The 13,737-nt window shown below is 52.6% G+C and overlaps 1 protein-coding gene across 2 annotated transcripts in view; it reads right to left on the bottom strand.

Moving 5' to 3' along the window:
- The window catches only part of Parvb (parvin beta), a 79,716-nt gene that overhangs the window by 29,684 nt on the left and 36,295 nt on the right, over positions 1–13,737 (bottom strand). For both annotated transcript variants that reach the window (XM_048444975.3, XM_048444977.3), the window contains exons 2-4: positions 11,936–12,025; positions 10,216–10,286; positions 1,845–1,947 (exon numbers count right to left, since the gene is read on the bottom strand). In XM_048444975.3, coding sequence (XP_048300932.2) covers positions 1,845–1,947; positions 10,216–10,286; positions 11,936–12,025 — 264 coding nt within the window. The remainder of the gene's footprint in view (positions 1–1,844; positions 1,948–10,215; positions 10,287–11,935; positions 12,026–13,737) is intronic.

Raw genomic sequence — 13,737 nt, 5'->3', positions numbered from 1 at the left:
TTGGGAGCGGCAAAGGCAAAAAGCAGTGCTTGCTGCTCAAACATGAGACGTTCAGATCCTAGCACCCGAGTCACGTGGCTCGTAAACATCTGAACTCAGCATCGAGGGAAAAGTCTGGGTGTGGCAGTGCCCGCCTGTAATGCCAGCACAGATGGGGGTGGGGAGGCAGGGTCAGGGGAATCTCTACAGCTCCCTGGCCAGTTAATCTTGCCAAATCGGTGAACTCTCAATTCAGTGAGGGACCAAACCTCAGTAAGGTAGAGAGCAGCTGAGGAAGACACCTGACATTAACCTCTGACCTCCACTCACACATGCATACATGGGCACATGCACCTGTGCGCATATGCGCACGCACATACACACACACACACACACACACACACACACACACGGCTCTTGCCAGTCCAATCACCAAGTCCAAGGGCCAAAAAGAAGGTAAGTTGCTCCTACACTCAAACCCCTGGAGAGGAGGCGGGCTGACCACCCAGGGTAGCCCCCCATCTACTGCAACCAGACACACAAACACTCATACACATAAAATCAAATTAAGTACATCTTTAAAAGAGAAAAATAGAAGAGTGATCCGATGAATCTACATGGGTCCATTTTCTATAGGACAAGATGTCTAAACCCTTCAAAGACGTCATCAGAGACAGAGGAATAAAAGGGGAGGAGGGGCGTTGAGAGAAGTCAGGAAAGAACAGGGATAGCATCAAATGCCCTGGAAGAAAAGGGCATTTGGAGACACTGAGTCACTGGGACTGTCCTTGGGCTGCTGTGAGAACCCACTGTGATAAGGAAAGACCTGTACGATCAGGACCTATGCCCAAGGCACCTGACAAACAGCGAAAAGAGAGGAGCCGGTGCAAACCTGATAGCCCATACCTCACCACGTCCCACAGCCACCAAGACTCAGCCAGAAAGGACAGCACAGCCCACAAGATGCGCTCATAACAGCCCCAAGCACAACTTCCCCTGGTAAGAGCTGGTCCCAAAGCGGTATCATTCACGATTTTCTTTCAGAGACAGGCTTTCGCTATGTAGGCCAGGCTAGTCTTAAACTAGTAGTTCTCCTGCCTCAGCCTCCCGAGGGCTAGGATGACAGGCATGAGTCACCACACCAGGCTGAGGCATCATGCATCTCATGGCATTCCCATCCCCCACCCCTGACTTTATCCTTCTCTATTCTCCTGGCCACTCTTAGACTCCAGTGTGTGGTAAGGCCACACACTCTGGCCATATAATATGGCATCTGTGTGGCCTTTATACTCTCCAGACCCATGGCATCTGTCACTGTCTGCTCAGACAGACTGCACACTCCCAAAGGGCAGGATAGGAGATGTCTGCCTCAGGACTCACTGGCCTAGAACCCAGCATTCAGCAAGGCTCAAGAACCTTCGATGGAGAGGCTGCCCACCTGTCCATCTTCTCTTCCATCATTCTATCTTGAGACACATTCAATCATCCTCAGCCACGACTTGGGGACAGTAAAGTCTGGAAGCATGAGTCAGGACAATGACATGTTCCCTCACACGGGGTTGTTGGAGACCCACCCTCTGTCATGTCATCCTAAAAATGCTCATAACTGGATGGGACAAGGGTGGCCAGAGAGATGAGATGAGGGACGCGGCTCCTCTCTGAATCCTGTTTCCTTGGTCCGTGGCATGAGCATCCACTAAAACCTGCTGCAGCCCCATGGCTGGGTACATACCGGCCAGCAGAGAAACCAGAAAGACAGACGGCAAAGAAACCACAGCTAGGGCCACCCAGGAGGTATAAACCAAACTTTGGGCTGTTTCCAGGGCAAGGAGGATGGTGCCACGTGGTGGGGTCCTGGCGCTCACCCAGAAGCTTCTGAAGCACCTGGCCGTCGTAAAGGTCCTCCTCCAGCTGTTTCACAATGATGCGCTCCTCGGCCAGCACGTCGTTGATCCAGTCCAGGAGCACCTGGGGGAGGTGAGAGGCGTGTCAGAGCTGCCGGACAAAGCAGAGCCACAGCAGGCTCAGACGGGCAGCTGCCCCAACATACAGGGGCTACCAGGCACCTGCCTGGTAACAAGGGAGGACAACAGGTATCTCTTGGTCCGTGACCAGAGCAGGAGTGGAGAGCCCAACCCATGCATGGAGCTAGGACTTCCTAACAGTCCCCAACAGAGCCCTGACAGGACCAGGCAGGCTGGGATCCTGCAGGGACCATCGGTAATTGGTGACACATATCTCCCAGCAAAAGGGCTCACGGCTCCACTTGGGCACTGGGTGTTAAATGAGCAAGTGGTGGACAGAGGGAAAAGGGGGCATGAAGCATCAACCCTCCTCCTAGCCTGCACTTCAGCGGTGCTGAGTTCGAGTCCCAGGCTAATGCAAGAGGTCCCAGCCTGGCTCTGCTGTCCACTGCATTCTGTGCACTGTTCAGTCAATGGAGCATCCCCCTGCTGCACCCTTCAGGGATCACAACACTGTGTAACGGTCCCGCCAACCCACTTCAGAATGTTCTCCTGCCCCTGAACAGAAACTAGGCCTTCTCCGCGCGTGACTCGGGTCCTCTCCATCTCCTGATCCTGAGTCCCATCAATGGGATTACACAGTAGGCAAACTCCTCCCTCAGGCCTGGCTTCTCTCAGCACGGTGTTTGAAGGCCATCCCTATGATAGCTCCTCCCTCTCCCCCACTTCCCACTGAGCCCCTTACCACTGCACGACACAAATGTATGTTCATCTTATTTGTCTGCCCCATTGCTGGACATTTGAGCTGTACCATTCTCTGCCCATCACGCTGCTGGAAACACTCATGGTCAAGTTTTTTTGTGTCTGTTTTCCAGACCCATCTTCCCCAGACAGCTTTTCTTAGCAGGTTTTCCCACTCAACGCATTGGGCGGGCACACCGTGGAAGCAATCTACCTGCAGTGCTAATTGTCTCTGGGATAGAGGGATTCTGGGAGACCGTGCTCACTCACATCCCACCCAGAATAAAACAGATACCCACCCAGGCTGCATCTGTGACACTCAGACTGTGACTTTCCCATGCCAGCAAAATGAATTAAGTTATCTAATTGGACCCCTGAGGCCCTGGGAGGTGGAGGTCTGTGGCCACTCTCAGAAGGATCAAAGTGAACAAATCCAAACGCACAGTGTCTTGTCACTCTCTGAGAAAAACAGGGACCGAGAAATCGGTCACAAAGCCAAGTCCCCTTAAGTCCTGACCAGCTTCCAAGTGACCCCAGGAGACTGAGTCGGGGATCTCAGAGCTTAAGAGCCACACGTGGCTAGGATGAAGAGCTACAAAGTCTTGCGGCTCTGCGGACATGTCAAAGCGCCTTCTGAGGGTCAGGGGGAGAGATGGCGCCCTCTCCAGCTCCCTGGTTGATTGGGCTCCAGTTCGACCTGTGTTCTCTGGCCACTGGGCTGTCCCCTCTGGGCAATGAAAACTATGAGGCAGGGCCTGATTGGAGGAAAGAGATCACTGGGGACATCTCCTAGGTGCCCACTTGTCCTCTGCCCGAGGGTCTAAGGTTTGTTCTCACACTGGGAGCTACAAACCACAGCAAGGATTTTTCTCCATGCAGAAAACGACACAGTCTCGGCTTCACGAGGAATGAAAGCACAGCGGTGTATTGAGCTTGCTGTGACTGCTGTGCCGGCTGGTCTTGTGCCAAGTGGACACAGCCAGAGTCACCTGGGAAGAGGGACCTCAACTGAGAAAATGCCTCCACTATGTGGGCAAGCCTGCGGTACAGTTTCTTGACTGATGACGGGTGTGGAAGGGCCCGATTTGGGTTGTGCCTGGGCAGGTGGTCCTGGGCGTAATACGTATGCTGAATACGCCAGCGTTCTCCATGGGCTCCACTTCCGTTCCTGCCTCCAGGTTCCTGCCTTGAGTTCCGCCCTGGCTTCCCTGGACGATGACTACAACCTTTAAGTGTCTTTGCTGCCCAGGGTGCGTTTGGTCAGGGTGTTCATCATAGCCACAGAAACCCCAAAACAACAAACGGATAAGGGTAGGTATTCTCTGCCAGTCATCAAAAAGGGAGGGGAAGTTTGTGCTTGCCTTGCGGTCCCACCTCCAGGTGTAAAGGCCACAGCCATTGAGCCTTCACTTGTAGGGTCTTCCCTGGATAGTGACCACAGCAGGTGTCCCCCGGGGCCGTGACAAGGAAGAGAGGAGGTACAGTGCAGTCCCTGCCCACGAGAAAGGTAACCTACCTGTCATGGGTGTTAGCTGGGGACAGTGTAGGTATGGAAGGCGTATATAGTGGACACAAAGCCAGCCCCACCCCTGTCTGCCACAGCTTTGAGGAAGAGTCGGTCCCTCTACCCTGAGAGCCAACATGAGAAAGTTAGCAATGATCGGTCACCATCCCCACACCCCTATTGCGGTGTCTCTATCCCAGGTCACTCTCCTGCAAGCTTGTAGGCTCTTGTCACCCTGCCCATGTCAGTGGTTGCTAGAACATGCCAAGCAGATGCTTACCGCAGGACCTTTGCACCCGCTGTTGGGCAGTTGGCCACGACCTAGGCACTGATGCAGAGGTCTACTCAAATACCACCTCCCTGGCTGCCCTGCAAGAAACTGCAGAAGGTGGGAGAGGCTTCGAGGCACACCCTGCCACCTGATCGCGTGTTCACTTTGTCCCAATCATGTTTTCTCCCAGGTGCACTGTGAGCTTAGTGAGTGAGCTGTTTTGCTCAGCACTCATCCCCAGTGGCTAAGACAGGAGCAGACTCAAGGTCTCAAACAAACCAGAGGACTGTCTTGGGGAATTCACATCTAGAAAGGACTCTGGGCCCTACAAGCCTCCTTTGCTTCCAGAGTCTTCTTTCCTTAAATGCAAATATTCCAGGAAATCATGACAGAATGTTTCTTCTATGAGAATAGAAAACTTGAAGAAGAAAAACAAAACAAATAAAACCCCCACATGTAGATCTCTGGCCTACTCGGAGCCCGAAGGCAGGAAGAAAAAGCCAAAAGCTCAAAAACGAACTCTACATAACAGGCCAGGCTCTCAGGTCCAGGAAGCAAAAATCCTCCCCAGTCTCACCCCATCCCCACCCTCCACCCCCTACCCCAGTCAGGAGATGCAGCTGACTTGGGGACATGCCTGTCACCCCATCATTCTGCTCCCAGTCTTCCTTCTTATCTTCTGTTTTACAAAGGAGCTTTTAAAGATAGCATCAGCCATTATTTTTAGGGACTCGTTCATCTGCCGAGCCCCAGGTCCTGCGGGTGAATAAGGAGGGACATATATTAATTACATCCTTACACGGCACTCGATCACGGCTGGCTCTATGAGCTCGCCCTAACCAGAATAAAAAATTACTTTCCCCTTGGTTCCTTCTGAATTATAATCAGGTCTGCAGTCTGTCTCCCCCAGAGCCATGACAGTTATATTTTAATCATTTCCAAACAGAGTCCTGTGTTGTCCCTGGGGATGGATGGAGATGTACCTTACTGAACTGGGTGGGAGTCAGTGAGGGTTGAGCACGCCAGAGCGCCTCTACATGACCTGGGCACAAGAGGAAAAAGAACCAGCTTCACAAGGGTAGGCCTTGCCCAGCAACTGAACAATAAGATGTGAAATCTGCCCTTGGAGGAAGATGCACCCAGCTTGAGGTGCCTGGCTGCCCTGACCAGCATGCTTAGGGAGGGCTGTGTGGGTTTGTTGGGTTTTAATTCCTAACTTTAACTTCCAAAATACATCAATCCAACACCGATTCCCTTAGGAGCATCGACCATTGAAAGCCAGCTGGAGGCTCACCAAATGCCCTCATTAGCAGTGACCCAGGTGTGACCAAGAGTGTGTGCTGCAGGGGAGATCGCACGCGCAGGCAACTGTGAGGGTTTCGGAGCTCTGTGCCAGGCCCTGGAAACGAGGATTGAATGGGACACTGAGCACAGAGGCTTCTCCCTAGAAAAAAGGCACGGGATCCTTTCTAACAGAAAGGTTAACGACACAAAGCGTCTCAGCCATAAGCTTCCGACACACTGGCCACCTACAGGGTTGATTGCAGCAGACACCAGAGGAAATGGCCACAGGAAGAAATCCCAGCAGGATGCCAGCGTGAGTCTTTGAGGTTCCTGGGCCCACAGAATGCAGGTCCAATTCTAAGGTGACACCCACTGGCCAGTGCACCCTCCCCACCAGACCTGGTCCCTCTCCATGCCCATCATCAGATAATGAATGGCCGTGGGTCAAGGCCCTTCACTTTCCTGAGCTGGGATTGGACCTTCACCCCTTAATGGTCCAATGAGCACAACAGATGCTCAAAAATAGTTTTTAATGATCAACCTCATTCCCCTTGTCTGCCCAGCCAGAGCCAGGGACTTCAGACAAAAGGCAGAGGGCGACTCACAACATTGCAAAGATGACAATCCCAAAGTAGTAGGGGACAGAGAAGGCCAACAAGACAACAGTGGGAAAACACAGAGGACAGAGGGCAGAGAGGAAGAAACGAGGCCGGCCAAGCATCCTCAGAAACTCAGCCCTGGTCCCAAAGACTGGGAGAGGCTGTGAAGGTCACACGGCCACCATGACCATGCCCGGCAGGACAGGATGTCAGCCAGTCCAAGCTGCCCTCTAACCTGCTCAGGCCAATACACCACATAGGTTTTAAGTTTAAAAATACCTGCATCTAGGGAGGCAGAGGTCTGGTTCAGCAAAACCCCACAAAACCTGTTTCTGGGCAACACCCCCACAGGGGACCATTAAAAGCGGGGTCACTGATCTGCAGCACTCAACGACGTCCTGACACTGAGACACAGTGGCTTTCTGAGGTTCTGGAACCATCTGTATAGAGGTATAATCCCAAGCTCCCAGACCCTGCCCCTTCTCCCACAGTCCACTCCCTAGATCCTGATCCCAAGCGTGACTCCCCCAGGTAGCCATGCCTGTCATCAACTGTGACCTTAAGGACAACAGCTTCCAGCGCAATGGTTCTCAACCTTCCTAAGGCTGCGACCCTTTAATACAGCTCCTCGTGTTGTGGTGACCCCCAGCCATAACATTATTTCAATGCTACTTCATAACTGGAATTTTGCTACTGTTATGAATCATGGTGTAAATATCTAACATGCAGGATGTTTCATATGTAACCCCTGTGAAAAGGTTGCTCAACCCCCAAAGGGGTCACGACCCACAGGTTGACAGCCGCTGTTCCAGTGGGTTCTGGTGTCCTTCTGGTGAATTATCAAGCCTAAGGTATGCTGAGACCTCTGAGATTGCCGGTGTGCCATGGAGGAAACTGTCTCCTCTAAACATACACCCAGAGGGTCCCTGCTCAGCACAGCAGCAGTGAATCCACATAGTAAGTGGAGCAGAGGGATGAAGGGAGGAGGCATGGGATGACAGCGAAGGGTCTGAACAGAGCAGTCCCGAGGTGCCTGGCTCTGCGGTGATCCTGGGGACGAGCCAGGCACTGAGTCCATCCTAGCAGCCGCTGGGAAGTCGGTCATCCTGCACTCACAGCACAAGAGCAATATTCAAGCCAGCTACTTCCAGGACAGAGAAAGGAAGCGTCCACAGACCTACAATAGGAGCACGCTCCAACCAAACCACAGCTTCTCTCACAGCCCCCATAGACCTGACCAAAAGGGCTAGCCCCCAGAGCCATTGCACCCACCTCCCGCACTTGTCTATCTCAGACCCCTTCCTTGCTCAGCAATTTGACACTTTGTATGTTCCACCAGGCATCCACAACCATGGCTAATGAACCCTCTAAGGCCCCAGGACCACTCCCCTGTCCATGGTGTTTAGCCCTAGCTTATGAAAGTGCTAGGTCAAGACCAGCCTGCAGTGAGAGGAGATCTCAGGCTGAGTTGCCTCAGGTCTAGTCTCCACGGGAACAGCTGCAGGCCAACGGGATAGTGGTCACAACAGGGCGTCTCAAGGACTCAGCCGCTGCTGCAGATACACAGCCACCCTGCCTGGCCCACATGGACGGCCAGCTACAGCGGAGGAGATCTGCTTCCTGTGACTGTTCTATGGACTTCCACAACTCCAATGGCTTCCCCTGGATCCTCTCACATGCTGGAGGTAAAAAGGCCAGAGCCAGTGTTACTGAACTGAGGTCAAGTGTCTAGAGAGGTGAGTTAGCCCACTTGGAGGCTCTTAGGACACTGCTTCCTGGCTCCTCCAGCTTCTAGAGGCTCCCACAGACCTCAGAACACACCTTTGCCCTTCTTCCAATCCAGTAGCAGGAGCCTGGTTTCCCCCTTCCTTGACACCTCCATCGGCGGCCTAGGCCACTCAGCCCAGTTGCGATGGTTAATCTTTCATTTGGTTGGTTGGCTGTTTTGTTTATTTGGTTTTGGCTTTTGGTTGGTTCTGTTTCTCCATGTAGCCCTGACTGTCCTGGAATTCGCTATGTAGACCAGACTGGCTTAAACTCAAAGATCCGCCTGCCTCTGCCACCCAAGTGCTGAGATTAAAGGTGTGTACCATCACTGCCCAGTGAGATGATTTATCCTAATTGTCAGCTTGACACAACCGACTGAGAGGAGTATCCACACTGGGCTGGTCTGTGGATATGTCTGGGGTCTGGGGTGGGGGGGCTGTCTTAATTAAGCTAATCGATGTGGGAGGACCAAGCCTACGGTGAGTGGCACCAGTCCCTAGACCTATGGGGTCTCAAACAGGATAAGAGTGGAGAAAGCAACTGAGTACAGCAGGCAAGTATGTAAGTGTGCATACGTTCACTCTCTCTGCTCTTACTGTGGATGCGACTGGCTGCTCCAAGTTCCTGCCATCTTGACAGGCTCAATGTTGGACTGTAATGCAGAACTGCAAGCTAGATAAACTCCTTCTCCCCTACAGAGTAAGACACTGTCTCAAAAAAAAAAAAAATCCTCAGCGAAATAGTGGTGGCACGTGCCTTTAATCCCAGCACTTGGGAGGCAGAGGAAGGCAGATCTCTGAGTTCAAGGCCAACCTGGTCTACAGAGTGAGTTCCAGGACAGCCATGGTTGCACAGGGAAATTCTGTCTCAAAATAAATAAATAAATAAAAATAAAAATAAATAAATCAGCTTCTTTGGGTGGCCATAACAGACATTTCCAGTTCATATTTCTAGAAGGCACAGAGGGCAAGCAGCCCTGATTTCCCTGGATCGGCCCTTGTGAACTCAGTCGCAAGGGTCAGCATTGGGCTCCTGGCTGGGGTAAAGACAGGAAAGCTTATAGAGAGCCGTCTATTTCAGAACACTGTCACATGCAGCATTTCAAAGAGCCTAGGTCACCCAAACCAAGTCTGGGTCTCCGAGGTAGGACACTACCTGCCTGTCTCAGGTGGTGGCCTTCGGGAGTCCTCCTGGGACTTAGATCTGAGCAATCAAAGACTCAAGCTGCCCCTGGACAGGGTCAGGCATATGCTAGAGAAGGGCAGGCGGTTGTCCCTGGGAGCCACTGAGCCACAGCCCTGCCTGCCTGTTACTGTGACCTTCGAGAACACAGCCTTCTGCTCTCCCACCTAGCTGATAGTCACACATGCTCCCCCAGGGGTCTAGCTGCATTCTGTCGCTGTGTTAAAACCTTCTCACCAAAGCAGCTGAGGAAGCGAAAGGTTTATTGGCTTACACTTACAGGTCAATCCATCACTGGGGGAAGTCAGGGCAGACGTTCACACAGGAGCCTGAAGCAGAAATCTTGGAGGAACACTACTTACTTACTTACTTGTGCTGAGCTAGCTTCCTTATATAACCTGGGACTGCCTGCCGAGGGAATGGTGCCACCCGTAGTGGGCTGTGCCCCCCTATATCTATCAGCAATCAAGGCTATCTCTCACGGACATGCCACAGGCCAAGTCTGATCTAAGCAAGGCCTCAACTGAGACTCCCTTTTCAGGTGACTAAGACACCAAGGGCCGTCTTCAGATGAGGCCATGGTGAAGGAAGACAACAACCTGCTCCCCAAAACAGCTTGACCCCATGAAGCTATAACAACCAGGCCTGTATACAAAGTGCAGCGGTTCAAAACAGACCCTGCGTAGCTCTTGTGAGCACTGTGTGACAGCCCCATAGAGGCCTAGGGCTGTCCTAGGGAGCACCTAGAGAACCTATGTTTCATTTCCTTCTTCAGCCCACACCCCGCTCCTCTGACCCCTTTCCAATGTAGTCTTTCAGGAGTCTGGAGGCTCAGCTCCTCCTTGTGTCTACAGAAGTTGCGAGTCCCCCGAAGAAGGCCCAGAGCCAACAGGGATGCTCCAGTCACATCAGACCATACCTCACCTTGATCAGCTCCTTGAACTTGGGGTCCTCCCTGGAGGTGGGATCAATCATGGTGCGTTCCTCGTTCTCCTCTGCCAAAGACAGAAAGGGCCAGAGTGAATGGGGGAGGTGGGGTGGAGCACTGACAGGGACATCAGAGGGTGGAGGACTCCCTGCTTGCTCACATGGGGCAGGAACTGCTGGAAAAGCAGGGACCCATCCTGTTCTCAGTGAGAATAGGTTGCCGGCCTTGCCGGCTACATACCAAGATCAGAAATAAATCATGCAGGACAGCAGAAGGAGATGAAGCCCGGCTCCATCTCCCCAGCCTTGGACTCCAAAGGCTCTAGCAGCAAGTCTAAACCATGCTGGCACAGGGAGAGAAAAGGTGGCATCTGCCATGGCCTGGGACGTGCCCTACCAGAATCAGAGGGTTATAGAGAGCTTTGAACACTGGATGACTGCTCACTGGTCTACCAGAGGCTGTGTGGGGCCAGCGCCATGGAAAATGTATGGGAACAGATGGGCGGGCAGCAAATATACAAAACAATATCTACAGGGAAGCATTAAAAATAGCAAAAAGACACAAAAGGATGACATTTAACCATCTCCCCTATGGGTTTTCCCTCCATGTTCTGGCTTAGATCTGACAGACAGCAAGAGGCCAGTGAAGTTCATTGGGGGAGTGGGATAGCAAGGTGGGGAAGGAATGAAGATGTGGGAGCCAGAAGAGAAAGGACCAGGTCCTAAATGCCTGAGTGCTGTGGACCCATTGAATTCACAGCGGGGAGCTGAAGGTGGGGAGTCCAGCTTCCCAGGCAGAGAATAGCCCAGGGTACCTATTGCAACAATCAGCCGCATCAGCAGTAACAAGCATGCCCTTCATCAGGGAGATACATCACAGACCAGTGGTCTCGGATACCAGGCCACCTCTGGGTCACAAGTTGGGCTTCACCTGCTTCTTCCCTGAGACCCTGATGGCCTTGTCATAGAACCTGGACAGACAGGGATCTTCCTCTGAACTGGTGTTCAGAAATAAGCAGAGTCCACAGTTCCTTGCTGCCAAAACATGAGGCCAGGAAACGGCATTTGACTACCACCTGTCATCGACCTGCAAGGAGTCAGGAGCTCCCCACCCCCCACCCCCCCCAGTTTCCACACAGTCAGCCACACGGCTCTTCAGGGCAGTCATGGAAGTAAATGGGGTGTCTGGAATGTGTGTCCAGTTTCTGAATTTCTTCATGCGCTGAGACATTGGGGCCCACTCATCCCAGGGAGACTGTCCTCAGGGGATGGCTGTCCCCTTGCCTCTACCTCTAGGGACTCATGGGGTTCCATACCCTGAGTCAACACTCTCTGCCTCACTTTCTCTCATCTCCTAGGCCAGCTATCAGCTAACTCAATTCAGTACCTTGTGCCTGGAGCTTACACCATCCAGTCCTCTACTGAATAAACAAGCTGGCTCCTCCTCCTCCTCTTTCTTTCTCTCTCTCTCTCTCTCTCTCCACCACTGCTTGCCCAGCCCTACTGGGCCACCCCCTGGAACTGTGACCATAACAAGCCACGGTCCCAATGCCAGTCATCAACACCTGAATGCCAATGAAATCCACACTTGCTGCTTCTCCCTAGAGATCTCTCTGAACGAGATGTGGGTTCTCAAACACGGCCCACCCATATGTGGTCCAACACCATGGATGGACACCAGGGATGGACAACAAAGGCTGTCGAGTGACCACAGTACCTAGCTGGGTGTCTTCAGGGTGGATGTCCACCAAAGCCGGGGCCATTGGAGAATTGATGGCGCTCTTGCCTTCTTCTTGCAAGTCAGTCACTGTTGAGGTAAAGAGAGACCCAGTCAGTATGCAGAGAGCCCAAGAGGAAAATCCCACGCTTCCAACACGCCACTTACACGCACATCCCTTCATGGTGGGTGGCCGAGAAAAGTCCTCCCGGCCCAGAACACCTGCCATTTTGCTTTGCATCAGGCACTTCTCAATTCCATCCAAGTCTGGCCTGTCTGTCCACACTGGAATATGTGATTAGGATATGGAAGCTTCTGGTTGCTTCTAGTGACTTCCAGACCTGACCGAGGCTGTTGTGGTAGACAGCACTTGGACCCCCAGCAAGGGCAGAGAACATAAATGGAACTGCCCTTCTGTCTCTGGCAGAGCTGTCTCTGGGGTTGTAGACTCGAGGTGTGAACAGGCCTGCTTGCACACACGGGCAATCAGAATTTAAAGTGTGCCGCCTCCTTTGGGACGGAAGTCTGATGGAGGTGTAGTGAACTCTTAGATTCCGTGCTGCCCTTGCCTCTATTTTTAAACAGGCCAGAATCTCAGGCCAGAAACCGGCTCAGCCTGGACATATGCCTCCTTCCTGCTGGGCACAACCCTTCTAGATCTCTGCCCTGGGAACAGTTAACCTCCAAGAGGGCATCCGCATGCAGCCAGCCTAGATGGCCCCTCTCACCTCACTTCCACGTGGACTAAGCCGAGAGTCGTGACAACCAACCCTCACTTGCACTTACTCCGGCCTGCCGGGAAATCTGCTTGGACAATGTCCTGAACCCAGCAAGGCATGGCCCACGGCCCTCGTTCTCCTCACACGCTCCACTAACTCTGCAGGTGCACACATGTGCACCAGTTGGGAAGTCACTAAATCTCCATTACCATCTCCATCTCTCCTGGCCCCTGGAGGGACATGCTTCCCGCTAAGATCTTAAATCTCTACAGAAGGTAACAGGATGGGGATCGAGGGCAGTAGGAAAAGCTACAGACTCTAAGGAAGTGAGTGAGCTTCCATGCTGACAATATGTGTGCCCAGAAACTGCAAGCCGTGCATAATAAGCTCACATGCATGTAGGCTGCGGATGGGGGTAGTCACAGGGTTCAGACACTGCGCACCCTAGTTCTGTGACATCCACCACACAGGTCACAGTCACAGGATGGAGAAGAAGGGGACAGATGCAAACTTGACTATTTCCTGTCTACAGAAAGCTCTACCACGTCTGGAGCCCTAGAACCAGAAATGGTGCCTTCCATACTGCTGGATCTCAGAGTCCAGACTTCAGTTCCAAAATCCAGAGGGGACAGAGCCAGGTCCAGGCCTACACCTGCAGTTTTATACAGCCCTGAGAGGGGGGCACCAATCACTTACTGATCACACATCCTGTCGTGGGGCAGGGTGGGGAATCTCCAGTGACAGGTGTCCCACCTCTCTATGCTTCCTCCTGGGAACTTCTACAGTGATACACGCCTTCTAAACTCTGCCCGGAATACCAGTCACTTCAAAGATTAATAACGTTTTACATGTTGGTCACCTGGCACCCACACCAGCAGATGATGGGGACAACACCGTGTATGATACAAGAGGCTCCAACCTTGCTGGCCGGGAGACCCCAAGTCAGTCTTGTTAACCCCTCTGATCCTGCTGCCTCAGGTGGCATTTCCTGTTTGTTCTCTTAGGTGCCCAGGCAGGCTAAAGAATACAAGTCCCCAGCTTAGAGCAGGACACACAACGGGCTCTTGAAACATGACTGTGGAT

This window comes from Myodes glareolus, chromosome 19, assembly GCF_982192425.1.
Source record: "Myodes glareolus chromosome 19, mMyoGla1.1, whole genome shotgun sequence".
NCBI lineage: Eukaryota > Metazoa > Chordata > Mammalia > Rodentia > Cricetidae > Myodes > Myodes glareolus.
This window is presented reverse-complemented; position numbering and strand designations above follow the sequence as displayed.